Genomic DNA, 13,427 nt, shown 5'->3' on the forward strand with positions numbered 1-13,427 from the left:
TGGTTCCTCTGGTTCCCATGGTTCCCATGGTTCCTTTGGTTCCCATGGTTCCCCTGGTTCCTTTGGTTCCTCTGGATCCTTTGGTTCCCCTGGTTCCTTTGGTTCCTCTGGATCCTTTGGTTCCTCTGGTTCCCCTGGCTTTCTCTGGTTTCACTGGTTCCTTTGGTTCCCCTGGTTCCTCTGGTTCCCCTGGTTCCTCTGGTTCCTTTAGTTCCCTTGGTTCCCATGGTTCCCCTGGTTCTTCAGGTTCCTCTGGTTCCTCTGGTTCCCCTGGTTCCTTTGGTTCCTCTGGTTCCTTTGGTTCCTCTGGTTCCTCTATTATCACTGGTTCCTCTGGTTCCCCTGGTTCCTTTGGTTCCTCTGGTTCCTTTGGTTCCTCTGGTTCCTCTATTATCACTGGTTCCTCTGGTTCCCCTGGTTCCTTTGGTTCCTCTGGTTCCTTTGGTTCCTCTGGTTCCTCTATTATCACTGGTTCCTCTGGTTCCCCTGGTTCTTCAGGTTCCTCTGCGTTCTCCCTGTCTGTCTCTGGGTCGTTCTATCTGTAGTGTTGCTGAATTTAAAGCCTGTCTGTCATCTCTCCAACAGCCGGCAGTCGATCCAGTTCTCCAGGAAAACTTCTGGGCCAGAGCAGCTACGGCCGGATCCCCAGAACCACGCCACCACCGGTTCCGGCGCCAGACAGACGCAGCAGGATCCCCCGCAGCCAGGGATGCAGCCGGGAGAGCAGCCCCAGCAGACTTGGCCTCGGTACGAGCTGGGTTCTAACGTAGAACACTGCTGGGTTCTAACGTAGAACACCGCTGGGTTCTAGAACCCAACACCGCTGGGTTCTAACGTAGAACACCGCTGGGTTCTAGAACCCAACACTGCTGGGTTCTAACGTAGAACACTGCTGGGTTCTAACGTAGAACACCGCTGGGTTCTACAACCCAACACTGCTGGGTTCTACAACCCAACACCGCTGGGTTCTAACGTAGAACACCGCTGGGTTCTAGAACCCAACACTGCTGGGTTCTAACGTAGAACACTGCTGGGTTCTAACGTAGAACACCGCTGGGTTCTACAACCCAACACTGCTGGGTTCTACAACCCTACACTGCTGGGTTCTAACTTAGAACACTGCTGGGTTCTAACTTAGAACACTGCTGGGTTCTAGAACCCTACACTGCTGGGTTCTAACGTAGAACACCGCTGGGTTCTAACTTAGAACACTGCTGGGTTCTAGAACCCTACACTGCTGGGTTCTAACGTAGAACACCGCTGGGTTCTACAACCCAACACTGCTGGGTTCTAGAACCCTACACTGCTGGGTTCTAACGTAGAACACCGCTGGGTTCTACAACCCAACACTGCTGGGTTCTAGAACCCTACACTGCTGGGTTCTAACTTAGAACACTGCTGGGTTCTAGAACCCTACACTGCTGGGTTCTAACGTAGAACACCGCTGGGTTCTACAACCCAACACTGCTGGGTTCTACAACCCAACACTGCTGGGTTCTAACGTAGAACACCGCTGGGTTCTAGAACCCTACACTGCTGGGTTCTAACTTAGAACACTGCTGGGTTCTAACTTAGAACACTGCTGGGTTCTAGAACCCTACACTGCTGGGTTCTAACTTAGAACACCGCTGGGTTCTAACTTAGAACACTGCTGGGTTCTAGAACCCTACACTGCTGGGTTCTAACTTAGAACACCGCTGGGTTCTAACTTAGAACACTGCTGGGTTCTAGAACCCTACACTGCTGGGTTCTAACTTAGAACACTGCTAGGTTCTAGAACCCTACACCGCTGGGTTCTAACGTAGAACACCGCTGGGTTCTACAACCCAACACTGCTGGGTTCTAGAACCCTACACTGCTGGGTTCTAACTTAGAACACTGCTGGGTTCTAGAACCCTACACTGCTGGGTTCTAACGTAGAACACCGCTGGGTTCTACAACCCAACACTGCTGGGTTCTACAACCCAACACTGCTGGGTTCTAACGTAGAACACCGCTGGGTTCTAGAACCCTACACTGCTGGGTTCTAACTTAGAACACTGCTGGGTTCTAACTTAGAACACTGCTGGGTTCTAGAACCCTACACTGCTGGGTTCTAACTTAGAACACCGCTGGGTTCTAACTTAGAACACTGCTGGGTTCTAGAACCCTACACTGCTGGGTTCTAACTTAGAACACCGCTGGGTTCTAACTTAGAACACTGCTGGGTTCTAGAACCCTACACTGCTGGGTTCTAACTTAGAACACTGCTAGGTTCTAGAACCCTACACCGCTGGGTTCTAACGTAGAACACCGCTGGGTTCTGTAGATGCTGGTTGAGCTTCAGTTCTGTTTCTCTCTGTTCCGTCATTCTTCTCCATTTTCTGGTGGACCTCCTGGTTTGTTCTCTAGATCAGTGCTTCTCAACCTTTTTGGGTCGCGACCCTCCCAGTTTACCTGCTGGGTTCCTGCTGACGGTAACTGGTTATTAGAAATAGAGCTGGTTAGAGACCAGCCTCCCTGCCGCGCGGTCAGAAGCTAGATTTCTGTATCTATATTTTTCCCAATATGGCGACCGGGACCCAAAGGTTGAGAATGGCTGCTGTAGAAGGAGGAGCGTCCTGCTGAGAGCTTCTCCCAGTTTTTCTGCAAACATCAGAACATTTGAACAGTTTCCGTCTGGATCAATCAGAACCTTTGTTTCCCGCTGTCCCCCTGCTGTCCTCCTGCTGTCCTCCTGCTGTCCTCCTGCTGTCCTCCTGCTGTCCTCCTGCTGTCCTCCTGCTGTCCCCCTGCTGTCCCCCTGCTGTCCTCCTGCTGTCCCCCTGCTGTCCCCCTGCTGTCCCCCTGCTGTCCTCCTGCTGTCCTCCTGCTGTCCTCCTGCTGTCCTCCTGCTGTCCCCCTGCTGTCCTCCTGCTGTCCTCCTGCTGTCCTCCTGCTGTCCTCCTGCTGTCCCCCTGCTGTCCTCCTGCTGTCCCCCTGCTGTCCCCCTGCTGTCCTCCTGCTGTCCCCCTGCTGTCCCCCTGCTGTCCTCCTGCTGTCCTCCTGCTGTCCTCCTGCTGTCCTCCTGCTGTCCTCCTGCTGTCCCCCTGCTGTCCCCCTGCTGTCCTCCTGCTGTCCCCCTGCTGTCCCCCTGCTGTCCCCCTGCTGTCCTCCTGCTGTCCCCCTGCTGTCCCCCTGCTGTCCTCCTGCTGTCCTCCTGCTGTCCTCCTGCTGTCCCCCTGCTGTCCTCCTGCTGTCCCCCTGCTGTCCTCCTGCTGTCCCCCTGCTGTCCTCCTGCTGTCCCCCTGCTGTCCTCCTGCTGTCCTCCTGCTGTCCTCCTGCTGTCCCCCTGCTGTCCTCCTGCTGTCCCCCTGCTGTCCCCCTGCTGTCCTCCTGCTGTCCCCCTGCTGTCCTCCTGCTGTCCCCCTGCTGTCCCCCTGCTGTCCCCCTGCTGTCCCCCTGCTGTCCTCCTGCTGTCCCCCTGCTGTCCTCCTGCTGTCCCCCTGCTGTCCCCCTGCTGTCCTCCTGCTGTCCTCCTGCTGTCCCCCTGCTGTCCTCCTGCTGTCCCCCTGCTGTCCTCCTGCTGTCCCCCTGCTGTCCCCCTGCTGTCCTCCTGCTGTCCCCCTGCTGTCCTCCTGCTGTCCTCCTGCTGTCCTCCTGCTGTCCTCCCGCTGTCCTCCTGCTGTCCCCCTGCTGTCCTCCTGCTGTCCCCCTGCTGTCCCCCTGCTGTCCTCCTGCTGTCCCCCTGCTGTCCTCCTGCTGTCCTCCTGCTGTCCTCCTGCTGTCCCCCTGCTGTCCTCCTGCTGTCCCCCTGCTGTCCTCCTGCTGTCCCCCTGCTGTCCCCCTGCTGTCCTCCTGCTGTCCCCCTGCTGTCCCCCTGCTGTCCCCCTGCTGTCCCCCTGCTGTCCTCCTGCTGTCCCCCTGCTGTCCTCCTGCTGTCCCCCTGCTGTCCCCTGCTGTCCTCCTGCTGTCCTCCTGCTGTCCCCCTGCTGTCCTCCTGCTGTCCCCCTGCTGTCCCCCTGCTGTCCTCCTGCTGTCCCCCTGCTGTCCTCCTGCTGTCCTCCTGCTGTCCTCCTGCTGTCCTCCCGCTGTCCTCATGCTGTCCCCCTGCTGTCCTCCCGTAGTCCCCCCGTAGTCCCCCTGCTGTCCCCCTGCTGTCCCCCCGTAGTCCCCCTGCTGTCCTCCTGCTGTCCTCCTGCTGTCCTCCTGCTGTCCCCCTGCTGTCCTCCTGCTGTCCTCCTGCTGTCCCCCTGCTGTCCTCCTGCTGTCCCCCCGTAGTCCCCCTGCTGTCCCCCTGCTGTCCTCCTGCTGTCCCCCTGCTGTCCTCCTGCTGTCCTCCTGCTGTCCTCCTGCTGTCCCCCTGCTGTCCCCCTGCTGTCCTCCCGCTGTCCTCATGCTGTCCCCCTGCTGTCCTCCCGCTGTCCCCCTGCTGTCCCCCTGCTGTCCCCCTGCTGTCCTCCTGCTGTCCCCCCGTAGTCCCCCTGCTGTCCCCCTGCTGTCCCCCTGCTGTCCCCCTGCTGTCCTCCCGCTGTCCTCATGCTGTCCTCCTGCTGTCCCCCTGCTGTCCTCCCGCTGTCCCCCCATAGTCCCCCTGCTGTCCCCCTGCTGTCCTCCTGCTGTCCCCCTGCTGTCCCCCTGCTGTCCCCCTGCTGTCCTCCCGCTGTCCTCATGCTGTCCCCCTGCTGTCCTCCCGTAGTCCCCCTGCTGTCCTCCTGCTGTCCTCCCGCTGTCCTCCCGCTGTCCCCCTGCTGTCCTCCTGCTGTCCCCCTGCTGTCCTCCTGCTGTCCCCCTGCTGTCCTCCCGCTGTCCTCCTGCTGTCCCCCTGCTGTCCTCCCGCTGTCCCCCTGCTGTCCCCCTGCTGTCCTCCCGCTGTCCTCCTGCTGTCCTCCATCCTGTCCTAACTGGTTCCAGTCCGTGTGCTAAAGCTCTTCTTCCTGCTGCTGTCCCCCTGCTGTCCCCCTGCTGTCCTCCCGCTGTCCCCCTGCTGTCCTCCCGCTGTCCTCCCGCTGTCCCCCTGCTGTCCTCCCGCTGTCCTCCTGCTGTCCTCCATCCTGTCCTAACTGGTTCCAGTCCGTGTGCTAAAGCTCTTCTTCCTGCTGCTGTCCCCCTGCTGTCCCCCTGCTGTCCTCCCGCTGTCCCCCTGCTGTCCTCCCGCTGTCCTCCCGCTGTCCCCCTGCTGTCCTCCCGCTGTCCTCCTGCTGTCCTCCATCCTGTCCTAACTGGTTCCAGTCCGTGTGCTAAAGCTCTTCTTCCTGCTGCTGTCCCCCTGCTGTCCCCCTGCTGTCCTCCCGCTGTCCCCCTGCTGTCCTCCCGCTGTCCTCCCGCTGTCCCCCTGCTGTCCTCCCGCTGTCCTCCTGCTGTCCTCCATCCTGTCCTAACTGGTTCCAGTCCGTGTGCTAAAGCTCTTCTTCCTGCTGCTGTCCCCCTGCTGTCCCCCTGCTGTCCTCCCGCTGTCCCCCTGCTGTCCTCCCGCTGTCCTCCCGCTGTCCCCCTGCTGTCCTCCCGCTGTCCTCCCGCTGTCCCCCTGCTGTCCCCCTGCTGTCCTCCCGCTGTCCCCCTGCTGTCCTCCCGCTGTCCTCCCGCTGTCCCCCTGCTGTCCCCCTGCTGTCCTCCCGCTGTCCCCCTGCTGTCCTCCCGCTGTCCTCCCGCTGTCCCCCTGCTGTCCTCCCGCTGTCCTCCTGCTGTCCTCCATCCTGTCCTAACTGGTTCCAGTCCGTGTGCTAAAGCTCTTCTTCCTGCTGCTGTCCCCCTGCTGTCCCCCTGCTGTCCTCCCGCTGTCCCCCTGCTGTCCTCCCGCTGTCCTCCCGCTGTCCCCCTGCTGTCCTCCCGCTGTCCTCCTGCTGTCCTCCATCCTGTCCTAACTGGTTCCAGTCCGTGTGCTAAAGCTCTTCTTCCTGCTGCTGTCCCCCTGCTGTCCCCCTGCTGTCCTCCCGCTGTCCCCCTGCTGTCCTCCCGCTGTCCTCCCGCTGTCCCCCTGCTGTCCTCCCGCTGTCCTCCTGCTGTCCTCCATCCTGTCCTAACTGGTTCCAGTCCGTGTGCTAAAGCTCTTCTTCCTGCTGCTCTCTCCTCCCACACACCAGCCCGGAGCCGCATCCCCCGCCCCAGCATGAGTCAGGGCTGCAGTCGCGACACGAGTCGCGAGAGCAGCCGCGACACCAGCCCCGCTCGGGGCTTCGCTCCTCTGGGTGAGTACGATTCAGACGCAGGAACCGCCTCTTCTCCCAGGTTTTACTCTGATGGAATTCAAACCAACAACCTAATGCTGTTTAACTAAAGCGAGGAAGAGAATCCATCCTGATGGTTCTGACCAGATGAAGATCTGACCTTCAGCAGCTCCTGATGTCATGGCAGCAGACATCAGCAATGAGCTGCTGCTCATTCTGCTAAGCTAGGCTAAGCTAGGCTAAGCTAGGCTAAGCTAGGCTAAGCTAGGCTACGTTCACACAGCAAAGCAGCTTCTGCTGCTTCATCTCTGGTCCTCATTCAGGTCAGCCGTCCAGTAAAGTGAGTCCAGATGCTTCTGCTGCTCCTGTGTTCGATGCCAGAGAGCAGCTTTGCTATATTAGCTGTGATCAGCGGGTAGAAAGTAGTTAGAATCTATGTTGAAGTGAGAAAGTCCTCCTGAAAACATGGTCTGTGCAGTCAGTTCATCCAGATTACCATCCTGCCTTCAAAGATTATTTCTCTGTGGGAGCCGCTCAGACCCCCACATACCGGCGCTGCGCTGTCACTGGGAATCCCCAGCAGCAGCTGCCTCAGGCCCGCTCGCCTCTCCAGGGTTTTCCCCTCCTGTTGGTGGCGGCTGGAAGTAGATGTTAGCGTTTTTCAGCTCTGTGCTACAAACTGCAGGCAGCAGGATAATAAAAGCCAACATATTCTGCCGGCAGGTTTCTACGTTTTAAAGTTGTAGTTTAGGATATTCACAAAGTTTTTGAAAATAGTCCGACCCTGTACATGCTGTGTCTGGACTCCTCCCACTCTGGGTTCTGTCTCTGATCCGATGTCGGAGCAACAGGAACCAACCTTCAGAATGAAGCAGGAGAGGAGCTCGGACTGGAGGTCAAAGGTCAAATGAGTCTAAGAGCCGTTTTTAGTTAGTGTGAGGTCATCAGTAGGAGGTTTTGGTTGTGACCCGGTGTTTTGGACGTGGCCCACATCTCCTGTCCTCCCGCAGCCTCCCGCCGTCACTCCCGTTCAACCAGTGCCCTGTCCACAGCCGACGCCCACGGCCAGTCAGGTGACCTGCATGTCCTCCGTGTCCCAGTCTGTGGTTTCGTCTCCAGTTTGGTGGTTTTATTTTTTTTATTGGTGGTTCAGTTTGAAGCTTTGCTTTGTGTTCCATCCCAGCATGTCAGGAAGAAGCTCCTGGTTCATCGTTTTCATTTTTTCAGACCTGAACTTCATGTCCAAAGTTAAACTTATTATTATTATTGGTTTGCTCCATTGTTTTTACCTGTTTGATGCCTGAATTATTCCTGTTTAGGAGAAGAAACACATGAAATAAGATGTTTAGCTGTAAGCGCATGCTAATGCTTCTCCTCTGAGGGAAACCAGCTCCTCTGTTCTGTTGGAACCCGGTTCCTCTGTTGGAACCTGGTACCTCTCAGAGGGCAACCGGTTCCTCTTGGAGGGAAACCCGGTTCCTCTGTTGGAACCCGGTTCCTCTCAGAGGGAACCCGGTTCCTCTGAGGGAAATCGGTTCCTCTGTCGGAAACCGGTTCCTCTGAGGGAAAACGGTTCCTCTGTCGGAAACCGGTTCCTCTGTCGGAAACTGGTACCTCTCAGAGGGCAACCGGTTCCTCTTGGAGGGAAACCCGGTTCCTCTGTTGGAACCCGGTTCCTCTCAGAGGGAACCCGGTTCCTCTGAGGGAAACCGGTTCCTCTGTCGGAAACCGGTTCCTCTGAGGGAAACCGGTTCCTCTGTCGGAAACCGGTTCCTCTGTCGGAAACTGGTACCTCTCAGAGGGAACCCGGTTCCTCTGTTGGAACCCGGTTCCTCTGTTGGAACCTGGTACCTCTCAGAGGGCAACCGGTTCCTCTTGGAGGGAAACCCGGTTCCTCTGTTGGAACCCGGTTCCTCTCAGAGGGAACCCGGTTCCTCTGAGGGAAACCGGTTCCTCTGTCGGAAACCGGTTCCTCTGAGGGAAACCGGTTCCTCTGTCGGAAACCGGTTCCTCTGTCGGAAACTGGTACCTCTCAGAGGGCAACCGGTTCCTCTCGGAGGGAACCCGGTTCCTCTGAGGGAAACCCGGTTCCTCTGAGGGAAACCCGGTTCCTCTGTTGGAAACCGGTTCCTCTCGGAGGGAACCCGGTTCCTCTGAGGGAAACCGGTTCCTGTGTTGGAACCCGGTTCCTCTGAGGGAAACCGGTTCCTCTGTCGGAAACTGGTACCTCTCAGAGGGAACCCGGTTCCTCTGAGGGAAACCCGGTTCCTCTGTTGGAACCCGGTCCCTCTGAGGGAAACCGGTTCCTCTGTCGGAAACTGGTACCTCTCAGAGGGCAACCGGTTCCTCTCTGAGGGAACCCGGTTCCTCTGAGGGAAACCCGGTTCCTCTGTTGGAACCCGGTTCCTCTGTCGGAAACTGGTTCCTCTGTCGGAAACCGGTTCCTCTGTCGGAAACCAGTACCTCTGAGGGAAACTGGTTCCTGTGTTGGAACCCGGTTCCTCTGAGGGAAACCGGTTCCTCTGTCGGAAACTGGTACCTCTCAGAGGGAACCCGGTTCCTCTGTTGGAACCCGGTTCCTCTGTTGGAACCTGGTACCTCTCAGAGGGCAACCGGTTCCTCTTGGAGGGAAACCCGGTTCCTCTGTTGGAACCCGGTTCCTCTCAGAGGGAACCCGGTTCCTCTGAGGGAAACCGGGTTCCCTCTGAGGGAAACCCGGTTCCTCTGTTGGAACCTGGTACCTCTCAGAGGGCAACCGGTTCCTCTTGGAGGGAAACCCGGTTCCTCTGTTGGAACCCGGTTCCTCTCAGAGGGAACCCGGTTCCTCTGAGGGAAACCGGGTTCCCTCTGAGGGAAACCCGGTTCCTCTGTTGGAAAACGGTTCCTCTGTCGGAAACCGGTTCCTCTGTCGGAAACTGGTACCTCTCAGAGGGCAACCGGTTCCTCTCGGAGGGAACCCGGTTCCTCTGAGGGAAACCCGGTTCCTCTGTTGGAAACCGGTTCCTCTCGGAGGGAACCCGGTTCCTCTGAGGGAAACCGGTTCCTGTGTTGGAACCCGGTTCCTCTGAGGGAAACCGGTTCCTCTGTCGGAAACTGGTACCTCTCAGAGGGAACCCGGTTCCTCTGAGGGAAACCCGGTTCCTCTGTTGGAACCCGGTCCCTCTGAGGGAAACCAGTTCCTCTGTCGGAAACTGGTACCTCTCAGAGGGAACCCGGTTCCTCTGAGGGAAACCCGGTTCCTCTGTTGGAACCCGGTCCCTCTGAGGGAAACCGGTTCCTCTGTCGGAAACTGGTACCTCTCAGAGGGCAACCGGTTCCTCTCTGAGGGAACCCGGTTCCTCTGAGGGAAACCCGGTTCCTCTGTTGGAACCCGGTTCCTCTGTCGGAAACTGGTTCCTCTGTCGGAAACTGGTTCCTCTGTCGGAAACCGGTTCCTCTGTCGGAAACCAGTACCTCTGAGGGAAACTGGTTCCTGTGTTGGAACCCGGTTCCTCTGAGGGAAACCGGTTCCTCTGAGGGAAACCGGTTCCTCTGTCGGAAACCGGTTCCTCTGTCGGAAACCGGTACCTCTGAGGGAAACTGGTTCCTGTGTTGGAACCCGGTTCCTCTGAGGGAAACCGGTTCCTCTGTCGGAAACTGGTACCTCTCAGAGGGAACCCGGTTCCTCTGAGGGAAACCCGGTTCCTCTGTTGGAACCCGGTTTCTCTCTGAGGGGAACCGGGTTCCCTCAGAGGAGAAGCTATAATAGTCTTCGTGGCTCTTTTCCCAGATCGCTACGGTTTGATCCACCAGGCGAGGATCTCTGCGTCGGTGAACGCCATGCGGGTTCTGAACACCGGCACAGAGGTGGAGGCGGCGGTGGCGGACGCTCTGGTGAGATTCCCTCTTCTTCCAGATCAGGAACCTGTTTTACGTTCTTCCTTCCTTAAACGTGCGTTCTCTCCTCTGGGTTCCTGTTTCAGCTGTTAGGAGACTCCAGGAACAAGGTAGATCGGTTCCTCTCTGTTGGTCTGCCTGCCTCATCGCTCTCGTCTCATTTCTCTGCCCTTCACATCCTCTCTGCCATGATTGCATTAAATCTGCTCCTTTGTGAAAACATCTTTATCTGGATGTATTTTCTAAAGAACAGGAGTTATTTCTAGGAACAGGCTGCATGCTGCTTCTCAGATCATCTCATTTTCCAGACCTCATGTTTCATGAGTTTTCTTCTTCTTCTGTGCTGCAGAGGAAGCCGCTGCGGCGGCGGTACGAGTCTCCTGGGATGTACTCTGATGACGACGCCAACAGCGACGCCTCCAGCGCCTGCTCAGAGCGCTCCTACAGCTCCAGGAACGGGGGCCTCCCCCACTACCTGCGGCAAACGGAGGACGTGGCCGAGGTCCTGAACCACTGCGCCAGCTCCAACTGGTCGGAGCGCAAGGAGGGCCTGCTGGGTCTGCAGACCCTCCTGAAGAGCCAAAGAATCCTGAGGTGGAAGGAAGTTTCAATCTCATACTTTCAAGGCTTCCTGGGAAAAATGTGGGAAAATCGTTTAGAATTTAATTAGAGCTCCATGATTTAACTCTGAACATCCTGCCTGAAGAATCCTGGATGCTCCTGAGGAGCTCCAGCTGATCCAATAGAAGATCCACTGTCAGATTAGCTCCCAGATTATTTACCAGTTTATCTCCCAGTTCAACTCCCACTTTAGCTCCCAGATAGCTCCCAGTGGGCGGGGCCTGTGTGTTAGTGATGAGTTCTGATTGGCTGCTTGTTCTTGTCTCTGCAGCCGAGTGGAGCTGAAGAGACTCTGTGAGATCTTCACCAGGATGTTTGCAGACCCTCACAGTAAGGTAGAGAACCTTCCAGATGTTTGTAGATGTTCCCAGATGTGTGTAGATGTTCCCAGATGTTTGTAGATGTTCCCAGATGTTTGTAGATGTCCCCAGATGTTTGTAGATGTTCCCAGATGTTTGTAGATGTTCCCAGATGTTTGTAGATGTTCCCAGATGTTTGTAGATGTTTGTAGATGTTCCCAGATGTTTGTAGATGTTTGTAGAGGTTCCCAGATGTTTGTAGATGTCCCCAGATGTTTGTAGATGTTCCCAGATGTCTGTAGATGTTCCCAGATGTTTGTAGATGTTCCCAGATGTTTGTAGATGTCCCCAGATGTTTGTAGATGTTCCCAGATGTCTGTAGATGTTCCCAGATGTTTGTAGATGTTCCCAGATGTTTGTAGATGTTCCCAGATGTTTGTAGATGTTCCCAGATGTTTGTAGATGTTTGTAGATGTTCCCAGATGTTTGTAGATGTTTGTAGATGTTCCCAGATGTTTGTAGATGTTTGTAGATGTTCCCAGATGTTTGTAGATGTTCCCAGATGTTTGTAGATGTTTGTAGATGTTCCCAGATGTCTGTAGATGTTCCCAGATGTTTGTAGATGTTCCCAGATGTTTGTAGATGTTTGTAGATGTTCCCAGATGTTTGTAGATGTTCCCAGAACTAACGGTGTGTCTCCTGTCGCCTGCCCTGCCGTGGCTCCGTCATCAGAGGGTAAGTCCTGGAGCTCTCAGTCCGGTTCCTTCCTGGGCTTCCATCCCTCTGACGGCTCTTCTTCTGCTCTCAGGTGTTCAGCATGTTCTTGGAGACTCTGCTGGACTTTGTCACGGTGCACAAGGAGGACCTGCAGGACTGGCTGTTTGTCCTTCTAACACAGCTGCTGAAGAAGATGGGGGCCGACCTGCTGGGCTCAGTCCAAGCTAAGGTCCAGAAGGCTCTGGATGTCACCAGGTCAGACATGATGATCAGCTGATGGAGGCAGAACTTCTTAGTCTAAGGGAGGAATGAGGGTCCTCCAGAACTCAGGCTAGGTTTGGAAGAACAGCGACGGTGCAGCGGCTTCTAGAGACACGTTTAGTCATTTTAGTCCGAGTCCTCCGCCCTGAGCTTCACCAGATAAAGCTGGGCCTCTAGAGAACCTGGATCTGGATCGGTTCTAGTTTTAGATGCTGGTCTCAGAAAAGGTTTGACTGAGGCTGAGGTTCAGTCAAACGGAATCAGATACCAGCTTCAGGGCTTTGTTAGCATTGGATCCTATGGGAAGCTGGACTACGGTGCAAACAGCTGATTCCTGTGTTTTCCTTTCCCAGGGAATCGTTTCCATTCGACCAGCAGTTCAACATCTTGATGAGGTTCATCGTGGACCAGACCCAGACGCCAAACCTCAAGGTGAGATGGTGGCGCCCGTGGGGAGCGGCTGCTGCTGCTTTCCTGTTGCTCTTGGATTCATTGACATGTGGTCCGCAGGTGAAGGTGGCCATCCTGAAGTACATCGAGTCTCTGGCTCTGCAAATGGACCCCACAGACTTTGTGAACTCCAGCGAGACTCGGCTGGCGGTTTCCCGCATCATAACTTGGACCACTGAACCCAAAAGCTCTGATGTGAGGAAGGTGAGGATGATGTTAGCTGAGATGATTCATGTTCCGGCCTCAGGGTCGTTCCCAGCAGAGGTGAGGTTCTGTTCTGGTTCTAACGCTCAGAACGTCGTAGAACAGCAGAGGTGGTTCTGCACCCAGAACCATCTCCGGGTCAGAACCCCTGGCCTCCTGCTGTGGGCGGGGTTATCAGAAGCTTCTATGGTACCCCGCTGATGGTACGGACCCATTTAGAGCGGCCCCCCTCCCCAACCGCTGCTGCCTCCGCTCCATGCTACCCGTTCTCCAGATGTGTGGTTCTGCTGCGGTTTGTGTTCCGGCCCGTAACCCGTTCTGCCTTAATGTGCCTTAGAGCCTCCACAGCTGGGTGAGCGAGGAGCTGGCCGGCTGGTCCGGCTCTGCGGCGCTGCTGTCCACCGAGGGCGGCCTGGAGGACAGGTGTAAGCAGGTAGAGCCCGCCCCATCGGCCAATCACAGCACACCACGCCGCATGCCGGACTCTAACCACCGAGCTGCGGGGAAGCTGAGCTCAGCGCCTTGTTCTGACTGCGATAGCAGCACCTCACCACATGCAGGGAGCTCCTGAAGCTCCAGAGGGGCTGATGCTCCTCCAGAGGATCCATGGAGCTCACAGTCTGCCAAAGTTTTCACACCCTGCTGACTTTTTCGCAGCTTTTAATCTGCTGGAATAAACTTTAAAGTTTTCTCAGGTTACCACAGTGAAGCATGGTGCAGGTAGCGTCATGCTGTGGGAGGCTGGCCAGAGACAATGGAGTTAAATCCAGAACCTCCTGCAGGAGAAGCAGAACCTCCACCCTTTCCTGGGTGTGGATGCTGGTCAGAGCTGTGGGCTTCACTGCTCCTCACATGGAGGCTCTTTGTTTACTGC

General features: G+C 56.4%; 1 protein-coding gene across 41 annotated transcripts in view; it reads left to right on the top strand.

The window, feature by feature from the left end:
• The window catches only part of clasp1a (cytoplasmic linker associated protein 1a), a 57,433-nt gene that overhangs the window by 32,067 nt on the left and 11,939 nt on the right, over positions 1-13,427 (top strand). For 12 of the 41 annotated variants that reach the window (XM_038269278.1, XM_038269289.1, XM_038269279.1 and 9 more), the window contains 12 exons: positions 586-747; positions 6,042-6,146; positions 7,136-7,198; positions 9,895-9,998; positions 10,088-10,111; positions 10,351-10,595; positions 10,894-10,957; positions 11,654-11,656; positions 11,730-11,893; positions 12,253-12,331; positions 12,410-12,553; positions 12,891-12,986. In XM_038269278.1, coding sequence (XP_038125206.1) covers positions 586-747; positions 6,042-6,146; positions 7,136-7,198; positions 9,895-9,998; positions 10,088-10,111; positions 10,351-10,595; positions 10,894-10,957; positions 11,654-11,656; positions 11,730-11,893; positions 12,253-12,331; positions 12,410-12,553; positions 12,891-12,986 — 1,253 coding nt within the window. Of the gene's footprint in view, positions 1-585; positions 748-6,041; positions 6,147-7,135; positions 7,199-9,894; positions 9,999-10,087; positions 10,112-10,350; positions 10,596-10,893; positions 10,958-11,653; positions 11,657-11,729; positions 11,894-12,252; positions 12,554-12,890; positions 12,987-13,427 lie in introns of all 41 variants that reach the window. The other 29 variants (XM_038269294.1, XM_038269296.1, XM_038269300.1 and 26 more) reach the window with 13 other exon arrangements.

Source organism: Cyprinodon tularosa, unplaced genomic scaffold (assembly GCF_016077235.1).
Source record: "Cyprinodon tularosa strain WSP-4 unplaced genomic scaffold, ASM1607723v1 ctg727, whole genome shotgun sequence".
In the NCBI taxonomy this organism is placed as follows: domain Eukaryota; kingdom Metazoa; phylum Chordata; class Actinopteri; order Cyprinodontiformes; family Cyprinodontidae; genus Cyprinodon; species Cyprinodon tularosa.